The sequence below is a fragment of the Crassostrea angulata genome, chromosome 1 (genome assembly GCF_025612915.1).
Source record: "Crassostrea angulata isolate pt1a10 chromosome 1, ASM2561291v2, whole genome shotgun sequence".
Classification (NCBI taxonomy): Eukaryota; Metazoa; Mollusca; class Bivalvia; order Ostreida; family Ostreidae; genus Magallana; species Magallana angulata.
In genome coordinates, this window is record NC_069111.1 from 164,615 (window position 1) to 187,688 (window position 23,074).

A 23,074-nucleotide genomic window follows, 5' to 3' on the forward strand; every position below is an offset into this window, starting at 1 on the left:
TTAAAAATACAATCGTTTAATAAACTTGTTCTGTGGTAAGTTGCTAACAATGATTACTTACACAACAAAAACAGAAAAAAACAACAATCCATGATAAAATATATATAGTAAAATAATAAAGACTCAAGAAATAGGATTTCAAAATGAAAAAAAAATATACACTGTATTTATGTAGAGCTATAAACATATTTGAAGACTATATCGAAATACATTTAAAAAAAAATTTCTTTTTAGAATAAAACAATCACTCAAAACCATGATATATTTTGAATTTGTCTTCAAACATCAGAAGAAGGGTATAACATTTCAAACTGTTTCAAAATCAAAATGCAATCAACAGGGAAAATGATTTCTCTGCTTGACTTTCTGAGAAAAATGAATAACTGAAATTGGTGTATGGAATACCAAATAATACTTGGTTTCATACATGGTATTTTCTTTAATACACACAATGTATAAGATAATGACATTTTCAATTAGGCCACCTTTTAAAAAAAGTTTGTTAGCACTTTTTCATTTGAATAATTGAAAAATTACCAAACTCATGTTTTATGAATATTCTAGGCATCAACTTTGTTACAAAAATTAGTTTGCTGTTCCATTATTGTTATTTAGTAACAAAGGTTTGAAGACAACTGTACACTGTAAAAAGATCCGTTTACCTGACTACCCCCAGTTTACACGCAGTGTCAGGGAAGACAAACATTTTTTTTGGTGGCTTTTTATTAGGATATAAACAGTTAATCAGAGATCTCTTTAATTGTTCATATTATGGACAATTTATGGCAAGAACAGTTGGGGTCTACCATTAATCAATAAAAAAACTCCCCCTTTTGTCATACATCTGCAGATAACTGTTCTTTGGATGCCCTTGGTGGTTGCATGTCAGCTGATCCCAGAAATCTGCATCAGGACAACCAATCCACAAAGTTGACATCATTGATGTACAGTTTCACTTTTTCAAATTAAGATTTTTAAATCTCTTTTACATTTAACTTTCATTTTACAATAATCTACTTTCACTTTTATTTGCACTTCATAAGAATGCTGTAGTTGCTATTGCTTCCTTGTATTATGCAAATCCACCAAAGCACCAACTAAACGTGAAACACATGACTTACGTTCTATGTTTTTACCTTAAAGTATATAAATTAATATGCAAAACAAATTAACAAAATATTTAAAAGATAAGCAGTAAAATGTATATAGTCATGATGTATATATATCAAATCATTCTTTCAATGAATGATATTATAAAACCTTGATAAAACTAGACATCCAATATTATCACAGAGCTGTGTTTAATATATCAAGGAAGACCAGAGTACTATAGATGTTCTGGGTGGTTTCTCAGACAAGATATAAACTCTTTGGGATCCATCTCTCGTATGCAGATCTTGTGAATGGCAGTAAAGAGTGGAAATCTACAACAAGAGCAGTAATCTTCATTAGACATCAGTGTGATAAAGAGAAAAATATGGCCCCAACTGCCTTCTAGGTACAATGGAATCTTACAAAATTACAAGCAACCTTAATTTTTTATCATAGACATTATGACACAAAAAAATCATTATGCTTATGGTAATGGAGCACATTGCTCACCAGACCAATTTGAAATCTGTACAAAGCCAGTTCGTAATTAGATTTACTTTTTAAGGAATAAGGAATTATTCTGATGAGTTTTATTGGGGCATGTTAAAATCCAACAAAAGTCTAAAGGGCTTCATGATAGATTTGATCATGCTCTGACTGAGATGATCACCTCATAAAATTCAAAGAATGATTCTTTATTACTTATTTCTATATAATTTTTAGAAATTGTGCAACTAAATATAAAAAATATTGCCATGTGATTTTCATTTCTTTTAGTTATGCAAACCTTGTAGCTTAAGCCCCGACAATACATCATTTGAATTTATTGGACGGAACAATACAAAATTGATTGTAGTGTTATCACAGACAACGACACTAAAAAATGTAATTATATCAAATAGTATACAGTATTATAAGCCTGTATATTGACTTTGATGACAAAACTTTCTCAAGACATAGCAACTGCTTCCTGGGTTGCATTCGTAGTCGATTTTAACAGTCAGTATGTTTCTTAAAATTTCACCATTTTGTGGCTTGAAATTATAAACTGGGACAAAATAAAGAATTAATTAATTCTGTGTCTTTACTTTACAATGTTTTCTGAGCACTAGGACTATGAAGGAGATGGTTTAAGATGAAGGAGAGAAAATGCTTACTTATCGGTCATGTTCTTCTTTTCTAACATGGTATAGATCTCCCGCGCAATCAGAGGTCCCTGGAAACTCTGGCCCTTCATCAGCTCTTTTTCTAATTGCTTGATTGTCTGAAATAAGAATTCAATACTTCACATAACATCAAACTACAAACAGATCATGCAGATGGAGAGTTTTTAAAAGGGTTTGAATCTATGGAACTTATCTATAATACACTGTATTACAGGTGTACCTTGTATTTTAAGGAATCTACATGACCTAATGACTAAATCTATTGTTATCCTATTTGAAGAAATATTCTGTAATAAGTATAACATTTTTGAATAAGTTTTTTTTTACGTAACAAATAAGATAATTTTATTACTATGCCTTGGAAACTGCTCAATCATGCCAGAAACAGTTATATTGCCCTCTTAAAAAAACAGATATATTGCCCTCTTAGAAACAGTTATATTGCCCTCTCAGAACCAGTTATATTGCCCTCTTAGAAACAGATATATTGCCCTCTTAGAAACAGTTATATTGCCCTCTTAGAAACAGATATATCGCCCTCTTAGAAACAGTTATATTGCCCTCTTAGAAACAGATATATTTCAGATTTTATGACAGAATCAAGACTCATACTTTATCACATTTTATGACAGAATCGACTCATTCTGTATCACATTTAGTGACGGATTCTACACTCTTACTTTATCAGATTTAATCACCGATTCTAGACTCATACTTTATCACATTTAATCACCGATTCTAGACTCTTACTTTATCAGATTTAATCACCGATTCTAGACTCTTACTTTATCACATTTTATGACAGAATCAACTCAATCCACTCATTCTGTATCAGGCGAAAAAAAAAATGTGTGTTTCCGGTATCCCGACCGACCCTAATTTTACCCGCCGACCCTAGCACTTTTTATTGCAAATCCGGATTACGTACCATAATTCTTTCTAAAACTACAGTCTTCAAAACAGGCGCAGTTAAAAAGACGCTTGTAACAAATGAATAAAAAATCGTCTTTTCAAGCATTTAAAAGATTTCACATGTGTAGATACTCGACAACATGGCGGGTATCGCAACCCCAAGTCCACCACATGTTGTCATGGGGTTTAAGTTAAAAAATTGTCTGCATTCACCCGAAATTAATGCAATAAATAGTTTCCTGGGCACTGGACTGTGGGGAATTTATACGGAGAAATTCATAATTTTGAAGCAAGCAAAGCCAAAGGATCGACGTTTGAGGCATTAAATGAGTTCTATTGAGATGACGGTTCATTTCCCATTTATTATAAAATGGTTTGTTACACACAGGGCACACATGTTGGGGCTCACTATCATGTTTCTTCATATGTCTCTTGAGGGAGGAGAAGAGCTTATAAGAGTTTCAGACCTCTCGATTCTCTTTAATTGGGGCCGATATTCGGCCCAATTCCCAAAGTAAAAAAGACATCTTTTTCCCAAAATTGAGTGTGTTTTTCCCAATTTGAGAATGACCAATATAAATAATGTAACTAAAAGAAAACCATATTTATTCTAAATTTATATAACGTATATTCAGCAGTCATAAAAACACTGTGAAGATGTGCAACACTAACGCATTGTAAACTGTTTCTTGTGATCGGTAACTTATTAAATTAGGCAGAATTTCCTCAGACAGAGACAGTTTAATTGAAAAACGATGTTTATTACTTTTAATCCTGATATAACATTTGGTTGGTAAGCTGTTAATAGTTTATAATTCTGCAATAAATGTTAAAATTATTATAAAAATGTTTGTCTAAACAGATCCTCTACAAAACGGTAGTAAGTGGGTCAGAGGGTTGGACTAATACCCCAAATACACAGACTAGTACAGACTGATTTTATAAATATTGTCATTCAGCTTACACAATCAAAAAACATTTATTTGTAAAAGGTATAAATACAAAAATAAATTAAATTTTACATTAATACAAATAAGACAACTTTTTTAAAAATTCTGATAAACTTTCATTTTTTTCTTTGCCATTTGACATACATGTATATAGTAATTACACAAAGACCTTTTGGGAAATTTTAAATCTTCATTAAGAAACTTGTATCAAACTCGATGAATAAACTTTTTTATCTTTTCAATGTTTTACGCACATGTCCCCAGTTTTGAAAACAATTTAAAAAAAAAATATTAATTTCTCAAAAAATCATATTAGTATATCGATATCCTAGTTTTCTGTCCAGGGGACTGTACGTGTAAAGTAAGAAAAAAAATTCCCAATTTTTATCAAAACGTTGCATTTTTCCCAATCCATTGGCTCCGGCCCCAGTACCAAAAATGGGTGTGAGGGGCCTGCACTTTTCACATTCAGTTTACTTAAAAAAAACAGTTAAATATAATGTGAAGTTAAAATAAAAAGTTAAGTTAAAAAAAAAGTAATTGCCTACCTACCTACCCTAATTTTGGGGAACATGTTACCGGAAACACACATATTTTTTTTTTGGCCTCACTTTGAATGACAGATTCTAGACTTTTACCTTATCACATTTAATGACAGAATCGACTCATTCTGTATCAGATTTAATAGTGGATACAAGACTAATACTTTATCAGATCTGATAATGGATTCTAGACTCGCATTTTATCAGATTTAATCACCGATTCTAGACTCATACTTTATCAGATTTAATCACCGATTCTAGACTCATACTTTATCAGATTTAATCACCGATTCTAGACTCGTACTTTATCAGATTTAATCACCGATTCTAGACTCGTACTTCATCAGACTTAATCACCGATTCTAGACTCATACTTTATCAGACTTAATCACCGATTCTAGACTCGTACTTTATCAGACTTAATCACCGATTCTAGACTTGCACTGTATCAGATTTAATCACAGATTCTAGACTCATACTTTATCAGATTTAATCACCGATTCTAGACTCGTACTTTATCAGATTTAATCACAGATTCTAGACTCATACTTTATCAGATTTAATCACCGATTCTAGACTCATACTTTATCAGATTTAATCACAGATTCTAGACTCATACTTTATCAGACTTGATGACGGATTCTCCCAGCAGTCTGTTGCGTCCTCCATGGCAGGTCGTCACTAAATCAGCTATACCACAACTCTCAAAGAATGTGGTCACCTTCATTTCTAAAAATCAAAGCAAACAAGATCAGAATATCGTAAAGATAGCAGATTTGTATGTATTGAAAACATCCTTTTCAATTATGTTAAGCATTTTTTTCTTGTCCAATCATGATATGAAAAAAAAAAAAAAGGAATTATTAGATTGCTTACAGATCATCAAAATCTTAAAACTATCAGTTAAATCAATTTCAGATAAAGTGAGCCTGTAAAGTCTTTGAAATTGAGATGGATACATTTATTAAAACAAGAGTTGTTTGTAAAACACTTATGCCCCCCCCCCCCCCCCCTTGGAAATATCTGAAAACAAAATGAGCGGAAACTGCAAATAACTGGAATTTTTCTACATTCAAGGGCCATAACTCTGTCGAAAATTGTTCGATCGTACCCAATATCGAACTTGACCTAGACATTATCATGCTAAACCTGTATACCAAATTTCATTTCAATATGTACATCCTCTGCAAGAAAATGAACAGAAACTCTTGGTGGACCAACCGACCGACAGAAAGCAGCAAAGCAATATGCCCTCCCTTCTTCAAAGGCGGGCATAAAAATCAGTGAAAAATTTAATCTATCCTTGTACCTGGAATAAACATTTCTGTGGCCTTGATCATCTCCATAAGTCCGAGTCGTATGACGGCTGCTTTAGTGTTGTCACCATAACCCAAACCATCAACAATGCCTGCACCAATACCTACAATATTCTGTCAACAGAACAATGATATCAGTACAATCAATACATCCAACAATTTGTGAATAGAACAGTGAAAACCTGCAGTGTAATGATACCATTTGCAACAAACTGTCAGAATACTGTGTCTAGTGATGCATTGTCTGGATACTGTGTCTAGTGATGCATTGCCTGGATACTTTTTATAGTGATGCATTGTCTGGATACTGTGTCAAGTGATGCATTGTCTGGATACTATGTCTAGTGATGCATTGTCTGGATACTGTGTCAAGTGATGCATTGTCTGGATACTATGTCTAGTGATGCATTGTCTGGATACTGTGTCTAGTAATGCATTGTCTGGATACTGTGTCTTGTAATGCATTGTCTGGATACTTTTTATAGTGATGCATTGTCTGGATATTTCTAATGATAGATTGACTGGATACTGTTTTAAGTGATAGATTGACTGGATACTGTTTTAAGTGATAGATTGTCTGGATACTGTTTTAAGTGATAGATTGTCAAAGTGATACTGGTTCTTTTTACCTTTAGTGCACCACATGCTTCCACTGTCTGCCTGTCAGAGACCACTGCCACCCTGAAGTAAGGTGTCTCAAATAGCTCCTTCAGTAACTGTCCCATCTGGTCATCCTCACAGCCTATCGTGGATTCACAGAACTGCTCCTGGGCTACTTCTGTGGCAAGATTGGCTCCACTCAGGGCTGCACAGGGAATCCCTAGATCCTCACCAATTACCTTGGACATTGGAATTACTACTCCATCTTCATGAATCGAAAAACCCTGTAACAACAACAAAATAAAACACATCATTTCACAAATTGTTTTATCATTTCACAAATTGTTTTATCGCAAATCTAACTTGGGTGTACACACTGCAACCGATAGACTGATGCGTTGAGTGATGACACTATTGGTTGTAATAGATGAACAATTTGAATCTGAGTTGCAGTTTATGAAACAAGCATTTTCATTGGCCCTCTGAGTAACTGCCCACTCTTACCTGCTTTTGTGGTATGTATTGATAATTATGCATCAACTGCCACTTGTGATGTTTAACTCTGTATTAGGCTGCAAAAACTAAACCACTGCAATAGTTGACCAAGAGTTCTCACAATGATCACTTCTTGTTTTTGTGGTGCAAACAATTATCAAAAACACAGTGTTTAAACAGGTTCCCCATTTCATTTTTCAGCATAATGCTTCATCCATAATTTGGATCATTTTTAACTCATCAATTTAAGTTGAAGCAGTATTTATTTTGTTGTAGCTTATTCCAAAGAATTCACAGAGATACTAACAATTAATATAACATAAATTGCAATTCTATTGAACTTCAACTAATCAATGACACACTTCTACAAATGTGCTCCCATGTGTTATCAAACGTACACCAAACTAAATATTTTTGGTACAAACGTGTTCAATTTTGGACTGTTCTGTGATTAACCTTATTTTGTAACTCACTCAGTCTATAAAAACATTAATTTTATTACATGTTCCTCAATATTCATCAGACAATATTTACTACTAATGTTGACGCTTTACTTGCCGCCAACTTTCTCTCAAACATGTTAATCGACCCGGATTGTAAAATTCATGCGCTGATGGAGTCACCGTTTTAGAGTTTTACATGTATATATAAACAAATCACACTTCTTCATATTACGGATCTGGCGACAATGTTTCGAAGATTTTCAGTACAGATTTATTGTAAGCAAATACCGGTAAGTGAGGACATGCTGTAAAACGTCTAATGGATTTCATGACCTCTTCACCTGAATTTTCCAGAAATTCTACATTTGGCAGCAAGCTTTTTGTGAGGAAAAACAATCTGTTCAACTCATGCAATTGCACTAAACAGTTTCTGACAAATTTTTTCACAATAAACTGAATAACATTATTCTATGAGCGAAGTACAGTCTGTGACTTTAATTTATATGCACCAATCCGTACTTTTACCTTTTCTCTGGGTTTTTTTCACTAACATTATTTACTCATGTACCTAAACATCACCCCATTTGTTCTCAAATAACTCTGTATGTAATTTTAACTTGGGAATACAACTTTTTTACAGTTTAGTTTTCTTTCTCCAATATTTGTTTCCAAGTATAAGCATCATGTTCTCAACATGCATTTGATAAATTTGATAAATACACTAATCAGAATCTTTGTTGCAAATAGCAATTGAAATACACACCAATTAGAAAGTGTCATCAATCAATGCAATGCTACATAAGCTGTAGCATGTACTTTCATGCTAGATTTGTGATAAATGGAGGTTTACTCCGACAATGAAATTGCTGTGAACTAAAAATGTCAAAAAGTCAAAACCACTCTGCTTAGATTATAATGATTCACAAGTCCGCTTTTTGGGTTTCAGCACTATACATAAAAGTTTAAACTGTAAAGCATTTCATTTTATGGGGCTGAATTGAATTTTTCTTGATTTTTATTATTACTGATTCAATAGGGCCTTGTTTCAAGGATTTCATTGTTTAAGTACTAAATGAGTAATAAATGTGTGTCATTATTCTTTGAGGATTTGATTTTTAAAATATTTTTTTTTTACCTTGATCAAAGAAACTGCCACTGTGCCCTGTTTGATGTTATTTTTCAGAGTACTGCAGATCTTGTGGACATATTGGTGAGGTAGAACAAAAACCAAGATATCTGCCTCTCTTGTGGCCTCTAGAAGGTCTGGAACTGCTACCTGTAATCAGGAGAGGAAAGTCAGAACAAAAAAAGTATGCCTCTCTTGTTGCCAGAATGAGAAGGGCTGATCAAACATAGAAACTTCAAACTCACATTTCGAATGTTATTGCTTGGATCAAACATACAGATATCAACCTCACACACTGTTCATGTCAAACATGCAGTAACAACTCCACATATTGTTCAACAAACCACATTTTCTGGGAGTTTGATGCCTGGCAGGTACTTGACGTTTTCATGCTCAGTGTTGACGATCTCCGTCAGCTTTCTGCCGTCAATCATCTCCTCGTACATGTACATCTTAACTTCTGGGTTAAATTTTTCCTTCCTCTCCACCACATTTTTTCCAAGAATTTTGGCAATCGCAGACCCCCTGACAAAAAAATTCCCTTTAACAGAATATTTTAATTTATGTAGAAAATACACATCAAACTTTAGCTTAGAGCATGTATCTCACCATCTGTTTTGTTTTACTTCACAGAAAAACAATAATAGTTGCTGACGTCTCAATTCATTACATCCTAAAATTGTATTAAAATGGTTTCTTTTGCACTTAAAAAACACAGAGGTTTGTCTCCAGTAAATCAAAAGGTTTTCCTTTTATATGTTTTAGTTCATATGTGTTCATGTATTCTCATGTAATTTCAGTTCACATTTAAGGGTCCTTAACACCCAATGATTTATATTTCTAATGACAATACACTCCAACATTTAAATTGAATTGGGAAATTGTTTATACATGTATCAACAACACTGACTAACTTTAGAGTGCAGTGGATATGGTATCAGACTACTAACCTGCAGATACAGAGTTTGAATACAGCCAAAACTTTTGTTAATTTGTATGTTAGCAATATTTATACTTTGTCCCAAGATATCCTTGGTTCACATTTTGCTTAATTTTTCGATAATCACAAATACCCCAGGGTTCAAACAACGTGAACATTGTTGCCGTTTTTAACTATGGGATGCACTGTAGCTCTCAGGTCGTGCATTCAATTTTTTTTCAGACTGGGAGCTACAGACCTGCAGCTATACACTGCTAAACATAAAAGAGTCTACAAGGTTTTGGCATTGAATAGTACCTAGATGATAAAGCTTAAAACTTGTGTGAGGTATTCCGTGTGACTTCAAATGGAGAAAATATGTCATAACATTTCACATTAATAATCTCTGTATGAAATTTTTTTTTGTTCCTGTGATTTTTTCCAAGTGAAAAATGATAATGTATTAATGAAGATATTTGATCTTTTCCAATTTATCTATTTCAATTGTACTTTTATGTAAAATACCTATTTGAGGTCATTTTCAAATCCTCTACACATACAAGCTATTAAAGTGATACTTGACATCATAACGAAAACTGGTTGTACTTCCCCACAATAAATGGATCAGGTGGACTTGTAAGTATATCATGCAGTAAAAAAATTGTGCGACATGTACCTCATATTTAACGGATAAATGCTTGTACCTATCAGGTCCAGCACAATCTCCTGATTTAACTATATAGCTTTTTTAAGCTATAAAGCTTAAAAAAGCTATTCAGAATAAATTGATTTAGCTATTTTGTCATACAATTTTCTTAAATGTGTATTTTTTTCAGCATGTTAACAAAATTGCACTTTAGTGCAGTTATAGTTTTCAACTTTAAAATGTTCTGTAAATAATGCATGCAAAGATTACTCATCAATTTCTGTCTCTTTTAGAGACTTTGCATTTTCAAGTTCTACAAGATTTGGGGCAATTGATTCATGACTTCACAGTTACTTCTTGAATGAAATGTAAAGAAGGTCAGTTATGGTAAACAAGATAATTGATTTGTAATAATTCAGCACAATGAAAAGAACTCATACTTATCCACGCCTCAGTGCACATAACGTGGTGGACAGTTACCCAAACAATGGAAATATATTTTTTGCTTAAAAGTGTTCTATTAAGCTATATAGCTTTTCCAAGCTATATAGCTAAATCAGGAGGTTGTGCTGCATGAACCTGCCTATACCTTGGCTAATTTTTTTTAATTGCATAGTGAAATCGTTTGGACTGGAGTGTCAAAACCGATGATGGACATTTACATGCTATACACAACTGAACATTTTTGGAATGGTTCTTCTTTATTTGTTTAATTATCTCGTTAAAGGGTATTCCAGGAAAAGCTGGCTCATGAAATTTTGACAATTTTTTTTTTTGTTTCCTGAAATGCAAACTGTAAAAAAAAAAATGAAGAATACTCGAAGCACAGTGTCATCTAAAAGAAAACATGAAACAGACAAATGAAATGTCTTTCTGTTTCTCTCACCAATTTCCTGAACCTACGATGCTGACAGTTTTCCTCTCCATGTCCGTTTCGAGGTCGCTGTAACATCCGTGTGTATTTGGCGCTTTGAAATTTTCGGACATACTCTTGTGGAAGGCAATCGTAACCTCTCGGAAATGTTTCCCAAGACTCCCGGAAAGGCCCGAGAAGTTGCGATTGGATGATAAGGGAATTATTCAAGGTGTGCCGAACGAAGGATGTCGATTATTTTAACGCATGCGCAGATAACAACTAGACGTCACAACAAAAATAAACGTCGTCATAAGACGGGGAAGGTAAATTTTGTAAATATAGCTGATTTTTTATGTATTCGCCAAATGTTAGAAGATGACATTAATGTTTTTGATATTTTATCGTATTTGGCTAACGAATTCATCATTTAAAAGAGAGAGAGATTTTCTACTTTCGATATATTGGTAACAAAAGTAATGTAACGCAAAGTTTATTTTTAGAATTGATAAATGCACATTGCAAATATTTTCCAAGGCATTACAAATTATTTCGTCAGAAGATTATTATTAGGGTAGGTGGCATTAATTCAGAACAGTGATTAAGTTTGTTGAGGTCTCTTATGAGAAGAATTATTTATTTTATAGAAGATAATATGCGAAGTCTGTTTACACTGATTATACAGACCATTAAACCCAATATAAAATGTTCCACAAGATGAAATGTTAACTAAATCAATCCAACCACTAAGTATTTGATAAATAGAACATGTAACTTGTAAGTAATCTGGAGCTTTTTGATACAGCCGTCAAGTTTACCAGGTACAAGCAGCAAGGGTTCTGTCTTAAATCATTTGATTATTTCATCAAAACTAAGATAATTAATGTAATTCAAACCTTTCCATTTTTCCCCATTGCACTGGACTGACAACTTCTTAATATGATATAATTATAAGTCTGGGTCTCTTTGATGTTTTAGATAATAAATGGAGGAAGAAACAAAAAAAGAAATGGAAAACATTCCACAGAAGCGTCCAGAGTTTGCAGCCGTTGTCTTTCAGCGTATTCCTGAGACCTATCCAGCAGATGCTCACATTGAATGCCGATACACAATCACTCCAGATCTAATTCCAACTTCACGGGACTGGGTGGGACTCTATAAGGTCGGCTGGATGACCACCAGGGACTATTACTACTACGAGTGGGCACAAACACCAACAGGTTATGAAGCTGGAAAGGAAATTGATACAAGCATTCTTTTCCCAGGTAAATGTTATATGTATATTAAACTTTGATATATCTAAACATGAAAGAAAAAAAAAGATTTTCTCTGATTTGTTTCATTGTTAGCAGGGAAGTACATATGTATATATACATTAAAACCTAACTAAAATTTAGAGCATTCTAATGCTTACACTTGTTGTTATCTTGATAATTTAGAAAGTTCTCCATTCAGTGTATGGCTACTGTATAAACTGTCACTGTATTACAGCTCATAAGCTTCCTGGGGAGGATGGGGAGTTCTACCAGTTCTGTTACGTGACGAGTGCAGGACAGATCCGCGGAGCCAGCACGCCATTCCAGTTCAAGAATCCCAGTGCCGATGATTTTGTGGAGCTTGATGATGAGGAGACAAACATGCTTGTGATTCGGTCCAAGACAATAGTCCTGGAGGAAAACATTGAGAAACTCAAGTCAGAGCAGGAAGCCCTGGTGCTTGGGAAACAGGAGCTGGAGTGTGAAAGAGACGGGCTGCTCACCCGCCTGTCAGAGACGGAGAAAGAACTGCAGGTTGGTAGATCCCATGCTAAGAGTAGAACATACAAACAGGAACAACAGTAATACAGGTACAACAGACACACATGTACAACAGTCAAACAGGTACAACAGTCAAACAGGTACAACAGTCAAACAGGTACAACAGTCATTTAGGGACAACAGACATACAGGTACAACAGTCATATAGGTACAACAGACATACAGGTACAACTGACATACAGATACAACAGACACATACAGGTACAATAGTCATACAGGTACAACATACATACAGGTACAACAGACATACAGTAACAACAGACATACAGGTACAACAGACATACAGGTACAACATACAAACAGGTACAACATACAAACAGGTACAACAGACATACAGGTACAACAGACATACAGTAAGAACAGACATACAGGAACCACAGATATACAGGTACAACTGACATACAGGTACAACAGACACATACAGGTACAATAGTCATACAGGTACATAAGTCATACAGGTACAACAGACATACAGATATACCAGTCATACAGACATACAGGTACACAGATATGCAGTAACAACAGATGTACAGGTGTAACAGACATAAAGTAAACTCTGTGATAAAGCATTCAGCTGTGTCAGTTTCTGATCAAGGGATTTTTTGGATGAGTTTAAATGTGACCGTACTCTGGTTACAGAGTCTGATGGATGACAACAAGAGACTGGAGGATCAAGTGCGAGCGGGAGAGAACTACATCAAACAGCTGAACCAGGAGGCCAGGGACATGATGGTGGCCTCCGAGGCCCTACAGACCAAGCAGGAGACACTGTTCAGTGTGAGTAGTAATGCTTCACTGATCCCTCTTCATTGTTGTCCTTACAGTCGTAACCAATTTATGTCAGTTTGATGTGCACTCAACAAGATCAGATTTACTGTGGTTTTATTAATATATGTATGCATTAATTTTCATGAATTTAATGAAATTTATAGTTTCAGAGATACGTGAATTAAATCTACAAAAATTGATAATCAATGAATATTGATGAAACAGCAGTATGTTAGTTCATAAACTCTTTACAATTAGAAGTTTATGTCAGTCTTATAACATACACTATACAATTTGATGTTTACATTGGGTTTTTAAATGCTTTAAAGTTAGAATTCTTTGTCATTGCATTAACTAGAAATCAATGTCATAATCACCTTTAAGTTTAAAGAAGTCTTCATCAGCATTAAAAACAGTTAACATTTTTTTCATTAAGGATAAAGATTAATGTTTTACATGTTAATTTAAGAATGAAATATTAAGCAATTTCTTCAGATGAATGTTTGACATGTGTTTCTCAGACACCTTTTAATGTATAGATTTGGTGCCAGTGGTAATTAAGAAATAAATATATTTTATAGTACAATAAATTTGTGTTCCTTTTGATACAGGAAAAAAGTGATGTTGAAGCCAAACTGACAGAAAAAGATGAGGCTCTGAAAGGTTTGCAGGTCATTTTGATGAAAATGACAGGTGAAAAGGATGAGCTAGCAGGAGAGAACAGAACTTTGAAAGAACAAATGGAACTGTACAAGGTATGTTTCTCTGGTACATGTATCAATGGTTTAAGTTCTAAGAAAAATCAATGTTTTTAAGAAGGAATGCTTTAAAAAGATTAAATGAAATGTTCACTTTTTAACTCAATAAAAAAATAAGTAATCATCAGCACTGCCATTTGGCCTTCCACTGTTTTGGAATTTGATAATTGCATTTTAAGCATCAAGTATTTAATGACGCTGCCTGTGTGTTTGATTGATTTAGAATCACTTCACGACATCTGAGAGCTCGGCCCAGGAGTACGGTCGCCAGATTGAAGAGATGAGAGTGGAGGTCGCTAAACACGAGAGTATGGAAATGGAACTGAAGCGACAAATCCAGGAGAAGAAGGACCAGCTAGAGGAGGTCAGAAAGAGGCTGGAGAGACAGCAGGTCATGTCCAAAGAGGACAAGGTGTGTAACCTTATTTACATATACACACATTTCATGTATATATAGCTCATTTACTTGATTGTGTAGCTCAGTGTAATGTCATTTAGATGTACATGTAGCTCAGTGTAATGTCATTTAGATGTACATGTAGCTCAGTGTTATGTCATTTAGATGTACATGTAGCTCAGTGTTATGTCATTTACATGTATGGGTAGCTCAGTGAAACATCAATTGCATATACAGGCAGTGTTTTTTTTTTTAGCCTGATTTGGGGCCGAAATTTGGCCCCAGTCCCAATCGAAAATTTCCAAATATTTTCCCAATTTCAGACCAAAAATTCCCAATTGTAATTTTAAAAAAATCTTTGTACGAGTTGTCAAAATTTTACGTACGTCTTATCTAGCGTGTTTCGGTTACGGTAATGAATACTGGATGAACAATAGAAAAAGAAGCATTGTGCTTTAATTTGTATTTCATTTTGAATAAATTATAGTCATAGAAACCATTAAATTTCATTATTATCAATGAAAATGAATTTTCCCAATTTTCCTGTTTTGTCGCTATTTTTCCCAATTGAAAGGGCCCCAGCCCCCAGTCCCAAATTGGTGAAAAAAAACACTGACAGGTACATGTATTTCAGTGTAACATCATTTACAAGTATATGTTGCTCAGTGTAACAACATTTTACAAGTATATGTATCTCTGTAACATCATTAACAAGTACATGTGGCTCAGTGTAATGTCATGATATCTGTATTAGTTATCATCACTGACTTTTGCTCAGTAATATCATGTCAAACAACAACTGTTCATGTCAGAAGATCGTGGGATCAACCCCCTTATTTGCCGACCAAATGTTTTATAAAAATCTTTCCTTCTCCTCTATTTTCCACTGAACTTAACAAGACATAGTCATGCTTTAATTCGTAAACTGTGTTGATACCATGATATTGAACTCAATTTCATACATGTACTGTTATATATAATGTGTGAAGTGCATTGATATCTAAAGGATGATAAAAGTACTGTTGAATTTAGCAGATTGATGAATGGAGAACCTCATTCATTTTTCTACAGATTTATTTGATTTTGTTGCGCTTTTCTTTTGTAGAATCAGATTGAGTCTTTGACTGAAAAGTTACGTAACACAGAAGATAAACTTGATGCTGCTGAAAAGGTCAAGTTCATTCTTCAGGAAGAAATAAAATCATACGAAGAGATCAATGGAAAAATATCTCAAGATCTTGAGGTAAGTCGGCTGACTTTTTCCTGGAAAGCAGATTCATCTACAGTTGTGATCATGCTAAAAATGTATATATGCTTGTGTGATTTTTAGAAATTAATTGTGTACACATATTTTTTGCTTTAAATAAAGGTTAAGTCTTTGTTTATGATATTTATATAAAACTGAGTTATATTTAATGACATATCTGGTCTCATACTGTACACCTTGCAATAATGTGTTAAATGTTTACATGTAACTTAAGTGTCAAAATTTGTACAACATATACTGTAAACATATTATTTTTGGTTTTTATGATATTTTTGTGGAAATAAGTTTAATTCAAGTTGGCGTGGATTTGAATTAGCGCATTCTTGAATGTGACTATTCTTATATATATGCATGGAATAAGTGACATACTTGATTTAGCCGCATTCTGCCATAAGCGCTAAACAGAATACTCAGCCTAATGCAGTACATTTACAGTATAGATAGCAGCATAAAAAAATGTCTAGTTGTGATGTGTTCCTTAATTCTTGTTCATTTTTACAGAGGTCAGAAGGTCAAAATCATGCCCTGAAACAGCAGATGGCTCAGATTGAGGACCAGATGGTCAGTGAAACAGAACTATTGAGGACTGAGGTGATATGCTCACAGAGGGACCTCAGCCAGGCTCTACAGGTAAGAGACAGAGTTATTGAGGTCTCTCTTCGGTTCTTGACATTGTTATCCAAAGTCACCCTAAATTGGTGTCTGTTTTGTGAGGTTGTGTTGAATAAGAAATGTGTTTTCAGGAGAAGAGCAAGCTACAAGAAGAGGTGGAGGAGCTGAGCAGCCAGAGTCGGGGGGATATGTCCTCGCTGTCCTCCCTCCACTGTCTGCAGCTGGCCCAGGCCAGTCTCAAGGAGCGCTACGCCAAGATGGTCCAGACCCACACAGAGCTACAGGCCGACTTCTCCAAGACCAAGGTATGATTGTGTCCCCTTCTGTGTCACCTCTTGATAATAGGCTGACAAAGCATTGTAAAGGGGGGGGGGGGGGGGTCACACTAAGTCTTTTCTCTCCAGCTGTCTCTTGTTGATAACAGGTTGACAAAGCATTGTAGGTGTGATCCATGATTCTTAACTAAGACTGACTTCATATCCTAACCTAGAAATCGGGGAAGTTAATGTTGCTGTTACAAAAGTTTGAAGAGTTTAATTTGAATTGAGTTGCTACTACATGTACAGGTATAAACCTTTCTTAGTATTTAAGATAGAGGCATCAAAGAATTTAAGTGGATTTAAGTGGATATTCTAAAAAAAATTTAAAAAAAAAAACAAACAAGAGATGCTTGTTTGAAAAAGCATGCCATTGGATTTTTGGCAAGGAAGTAATAACATTAAGCCTAGTTTCCTTCCTATTCCACAACAGATTCGGATTTTAAGACGTGTTGACATGTTATTGGAAATTTTAGTTTAGTGGTTGTTGTTTCCTTGATCCCTTTATAGTACATGTATCAGAATCAGTTTTGGTATTTGCCTTCTGCTGTTGTTAAAAAAAACTATTTATCCAACAGATGGTTTTCAAATTAGAGGGTTGTATGTAGATATATTGGTTTATATCAAACTTGTTTTAATGACATAGAAAACTCATAATTATTATTAGTGATACATGTTCTGTTATCTGTCCTTTTTGTCCTCTATCTCAGCAAAGTAAGGTGTGTTGTATGCTTGTAGAAGGAGAATTCCCAATATGTGAGGGAACTCAAGAGAGAAATTGAGGATTTGAAAGAGAGACTTAACATGGCTGCTGAGGAATATAAAGCTTTGTATGTTGAGAAAAAGAAGTATCAGAAAGCAGCGGAAAAGCTACAGAGAAGTAAGTTTTGCAGACACTTTCGAAATGTAGGAAAAGGTTCTATCTAATAGAGGAAGTAAATTTAAAGTGTTTCTAAACAAGTACTGCAGACATTGTATAACTAGGACCAAAGTCATCAAATATGTATTAATATATTTCATATCCATATTACGTACTTCCGTTTTCGTTGAAAGTAACAGAAAACAATAGGCCCACAGATCTTTATAATTTTGTATTGTACACTTGTAAGTCATCTGCCAAGTTAATACATGTAAATCTGTATGTTTCATCAAAGGAAGTGGAGTAACATGTCGGTTTACATGAACTGATTCAGTAAGTACATGGTGTACCTTGTCTTGTTCTAGGATTGGGATCAGGACCCTCCAAAACTTCTTCATACGGATCCTTGTCAGAAGTGACCAGTGTCAGTCTGAAGACTGAGCAGAATACAGGTATTATAGGCATCAAATCTCAGCATCCTTAAGACAAACTGTTGTGAGAGTTTAACCAGCCATACATGTACCGGTACTTTAAGGATGTTACATTGTTTCACCATCTGTTGAAAGAAAACATTGTCCCTATTACTCTGTAGACTCTCTGTATGTATCTGCAGAGAAAGTTTATTAACATAAATTGTTTTATAGTTGTATATATACTTTGTAAACTATGTGTGTCAGCAGAGAAAGTTTAAACATTGTTTCATCGTTGTATATGATTATACTCTGTAGACTCTCCCTCTGGGACAGAGTTGAAGGAGGACTCTGTGTCCAAGCTTCAGACTGAACTAGATGATGTGTCCACAGAGCTTCAGAAGAGGAACGAGAAGAAAGACAAGTAAGATATCTCTCTCTTGTTGTGGAGAGCTCTGTTGACCAGGCCGTACTGTCACCAAAATGTAAACATTATTCAACTCATCTCTCAACTCAAATTATTTGAAGACAAGTGCACAAGTTGTGATAAAATCCCAGGATTTAGATAAGAAAACGCAGTGAAGGCAGGGCTAGGTGGACTATCGTAATTACTGTTATTGATAAGATTGTTGTATATAAAATGTAATTGCTCAATATCAAAAACCCTAATTTAGATGTGTAGCATTGTAATATCTTACAACTTAAGTAATTTAATTACATTCAGTCATGTAACAGTGTAAACATGTAAATGTATCTCTTTCTACAAAGTTCTTTAAATTGTAATTTAGGGAAAATCTGTGATGATAAAAGCCAGGAAAGTGTGCATTTGATACTGCTGGGACTTTGGGCCTGTATGGTCAGGTGCTTACTTCCTAAGAATTCATTTTATTTAATTAGGTACAAGAAAATGTACAAAGAAGAGAAGGAGAGAATGGAAGTCCTTCGGAGACATTTTCATGATGAGCTGCGAAAGAAAGATGAGGAAATTGATCGGCTCAGGAAACGTGTACAGGAGGTCTCCATGGAAACTGATATCAAGGTCCGCTCCCTGGAGGTAACTCAATACAAACTCTCTCAAATAGACATCTGTCTAAAGCTTTTTGTTTCTACAGACTCTCCTAATGTGGCTAATGTTAGAGGGTATTATTTGATGTGACTCTCGAGACTTTTGTTCCAATACTTGCAGAACTATTTGGTGAACAAAGACAACACTATAGAGGAACTGAATCGTAAATTACGAGACAATGTAAAACTGCATGATGTAAGTTTGATATATTGAGTCATAACAGAGAAAGCTTCATTTTGATAATGTAGTTATGTGAATAAACTAGAGAGCAGTGTTCTAAATAATGGACACATCTAGTAATGCTGTTTAAACAAGAAGCCAATGCTTTTTGTCTTACCACAAAGCTACTATATGTACACAAGGCTGTCAAAGTGAATCAGTTATATTTAACTACTTTACATATCTTAATACTAAGTTTGAAACATAACTGTAAAATGAGAAAATTTGCTGCATACATATTTGAGCACAAACTCGAAGTGTCCATACGTTGGCCAGATTAATTCTAGTGCTCACACCTTCACTTCAGCCAAATTTTTCAAACTTTATTCTATGTTCACGTCAGCACTCAAAGCAATAGCTTTCATTTTTTTCACACAGTCACTTTTCTAATGATTTAGGACATGAATGCTTTTTATCAAGACAAACCACATTGAAACAATCGGAATGTGAAAGGGGATAAAGAGAATTGACATGAAGAGATTGATTGGCCCTAACAATAATACAATTAAATTAATCAGCCCATGATTATTTGGCAGAGCATTCTTGATAACCCATACTCTTTACTTTTATGAATGTGTACAAAAAAATCTACATCATCCAACTAAAATTATGCCAAAATAATGGTTCCAGTGTTATAGGGGCGTGATCACTATTTTGGTCAAAAATTATTTTTCGATTTGAGTATTTAAAATGCTTCAGTAAGGCATTTTTAATAAGCAACCAAAATTTGACTGTCATTCATTGAGGTATAAGCAAGTTACAGAGCTTACAATTCTCTGCTATGTAAAGCTTTAATTTACATTTTGAATGTTGATCAGATGTGAAAATTCCAGTTTTAGACCTAAATTGAATGTGTTAATGTAAGAAACTGTTTATCGATGATTAAACTGAATAAGAGGATAGACAAATCAGCTTTAGAAGCTTAAAAAAGGTTCGTACATTGAACATAATTATGTAAACAAAACCAAGGCACGAGCCTTGTTTACATGACAAAGAATTGTGAGCCATAATCTTGCTTATAACTCCACAACTGACTCTTAAATTTTATTGGTCAGTAGAAATGCATTCCTTAAGCACTTTAAATAATAAAAACAGAAAAATTGAATTTGACCAAAATCGTGACCATGCCCCTTTAAGAAAAAGAGACTGAAAGTGATTGTTTTAACACATACATCTACAGTACTACAAAATCTTTAAATGTCAAAAAATTAAAAGCCTATCTCATTTTGATTTTGCTTTCAGTCATACATGAATTGATAATGTTTGTAGCATGTAACACAAGAGATGTGATTGGATATTTTGTTCTTCAGAGTCCAAAAGAAAGCCATCAGAACACGGCTGTGAAGCCTCCTCATTCCGGGACCCCTTACCCACTGTACATGTACGGCAACCCCTACCACGGGCCAGTCCTCTACCCTGCCCCCATTGTGTACCCCCCAATGTCCCCATGTCAGGGACCGGACGGCAAACCACTGCCCCCACTCCGATATCCAGGTACATGTATATCTCACCTGTTGTATGCATGCTGCGCTACATGTACATATAAAGTCAAACATGTATATTACATATACAGTACATGTAATATAATGTGATCAAGTCAAACATATGTTATAGGTACATGTAATACAATGTTATCAAGCAAAACGTGTACTTTGTTACATGTACATTTCATACATTGTAGTTAACTACATTGTGTATTAATTATCAATACTTTTGTGATTTTGACATGAATACATGTAATTGTCTTTTAGGTTTCACCAAGTTAATGTTACATGTATTGTCTTACATGAAGTCAAATTCTAATTTTCCTCTGGTATTTTTTGTTCACCCAGACAATGGGGGTCACTCAGCAACTGCACCCCAAACAATTAAGCCAATTGTGTACCCCGACCAAGTCATTATCAGACAGCCGCGACCAGTGAAGTCGGTCAACCCTGACCATCTGTCCGACGACCAGCAGAGTCTGACCAATGACCAGAAAGAACCCCTGAAACCACTCCCCCCACCCCTGGTTCCGGAGAGGCTGCCATCTGCCAGGCTCTCTGCTCTGAAGTCCTTTCTCATGGAGGGAGGTAATTCCTTAAATTGTATTGAATCTTGAATTCATTAGTCTGAAACCATCACAACCATATTTTGCAGAATATAATATACACTGGTGTATAATACACAACCTCACTTTGGGCCTGAACATTTTTGAACAAGCTGTTGACTTCTAAAATCATGGTTAGGCAGGGGAAGTCTAAAATGAAACTTTAATGCGCACAAAAAATTGCTCATCTTTAATTCACAAATGTGAAACCATCACTAATTCAAGGTCTAAAGACTAAATTAATCAAATTAATGTTATATTGAATAAATTTATGTGAAAAAAATTGCTTTATTGTAGCATTTGAAGAATAAATTTTTGTGAAATATAGAAATACAATAAGCTTTTTTTTCTCCAGACGTCCAGGTAGGGGAGATCAGTGTGAACTATGGCAGTAATCACTTCAAGGTGGGAGATGATGAGGTGGATGCCCCCCTCCCCACAGCTCCCCCCGACCAAGGAGAGGACACTGCCCCCCACGGCTACTATGGTCAGGGAGAGGACCGCTTCGAGGACGCCATTGGAGAGTCCATGAAGATCTGCCCGGTGTGTGGTGAGAGCTTCTCTGCGGACATTGATCAGGTTAATTTTGACGCCCACATTCTGAGTCACGTACAGAAAATCTGTCCCATCTGCCACAACCTTATAGAGGAAGTGGACGATAATGGCTTCCAGTTCCACGTCAATCAGCACCTGGACAAGGACCAGGACTAAACACACAGACAGACAATGTCAAACACAGAGCAACACAATGGATCCTGCTTGTTGGATCTTTCCTTTCTTGAATTTATTTTGATCCATGCAATTAATAACTGTAAAACTTCATTGGTGGTACTTGTATTGATTACTCTATCTCAGACTTTCAGTATAAGCATGATTATATAGATTATAGATTTTTTTTTTGTCATTTTCTTTCAGTGCTGTAAAGAGTCAGCTATAATTTATTTACAGCTAGTGTTTACACAGTAGTGCTGTGTTGTTTGTGATGTTTGTATAGTAACTATTTTGATTGTAATTTTACTATCTAACATTAGTTGTATATACGGTATGTATTGATCAAAATTCTTTGAGATAACAATCATGTTACTAAATGATTAATAAGAACACTCTGTTCCCATGGTTTAAGGGTTAATTATTTCTTGCTTAGTGTGACTAACTAGCATCACTAGTCCTGACTATTATGGCCTGTTGTTTAACTTAAAGATTTTTTCTTATTTTGTGTGTGCAATGCTGACAGCTGAATCCTACATGTATCAAATTGTATATGGTGGATACTGATGACACGTATCATGATAGATGGACATATAAATCTGAGAGTGATCAGTAGAAATTTCATGTGGAATGCGGTCGAAAATCCCAGTATTTTCTTTACGAGGTCTTATCATTTGATATCAGCTTGTAATGGTGTTTAAAAGCATTGGATTTTTGTTATATTTGC

General features: G+C 34.7%; 2 protein-coding genes across 3 annotated transcripts; one reads left to right on the forward strand and one right to left on the reverse strand.

Moving 5' to 3' along the window:
- On the reverse strand, positions 1-11,283 carry LOC128172744 (glycerol-3-phosphate dehydrogenase [NAD(+)], cytoplasmic-like). The gene is made up of 8 exons (XM_052838502.1): positions 11,094-11,283; positions 8,987-9,167; positions 8,652-8,792; positions 6,608-6,862; positions 5,972-6,092; positions 5,282-5,391; positions 2,250-2,356; positions 1-1,424 (listed from the first exon to the last, which is right to left on the reverse strand). Exons 1-8 carry the CDS (start codon positions 11,192-11,194, stop codon positions 1,328-1,330), a joined length of 1,113 nt encoding a protein of 370 aa, XP_052694462.1. The 5' UTR covers positions 11,195-11,283; the 3' UTR covers positions 1-1,327.
- On the forward strand, positions 11,258-22,520 carry LOC128172705 (tax1-binding protein 1 homolog). Of its 2 annotated transcripts, XM_052838472.1 has the most exons (17): positions 11,258-11,386; positions 12,039-12,325; positions 12,552-12,850; positions 13,517-13,654; positions 14,257-14,400; positions 14,627-14,815; positions 15,906-16,043; positions 16,569-16,697; positions 16,811-16,984; positions 17,735-17,876; positions 18,221-18,307; positions 18,584-18,689; positions 19,163-19,319; positions 19,452-19,526; positions 20,861-21,044; positions 21,383-21,622; positions 21,995-22,520. In XM_052838472.1, the coding sequence occupies exons 2-17, from the start codon at positions 12,046-12,048 to the stop codon at positions 22,348-22,350; spliced, it is 2,838 nt and encodes a 945-aa protein (XP_052694432.1). In that variant the 5' UTR covers positions 11,258-11,386; positions 12,039-12,045; the 3' UTR covers positions 22,351-22,520. The 2 variants fall into 2 exon arrangements, with proteins under 2 accessions (XP_052694432.1, XP_052694438.1); XM_052838478.1 differs by lacking the exon at positions 19,452-19,526.
- Positions 22,521-23,074: the final 554 nt, after the last annotated feature.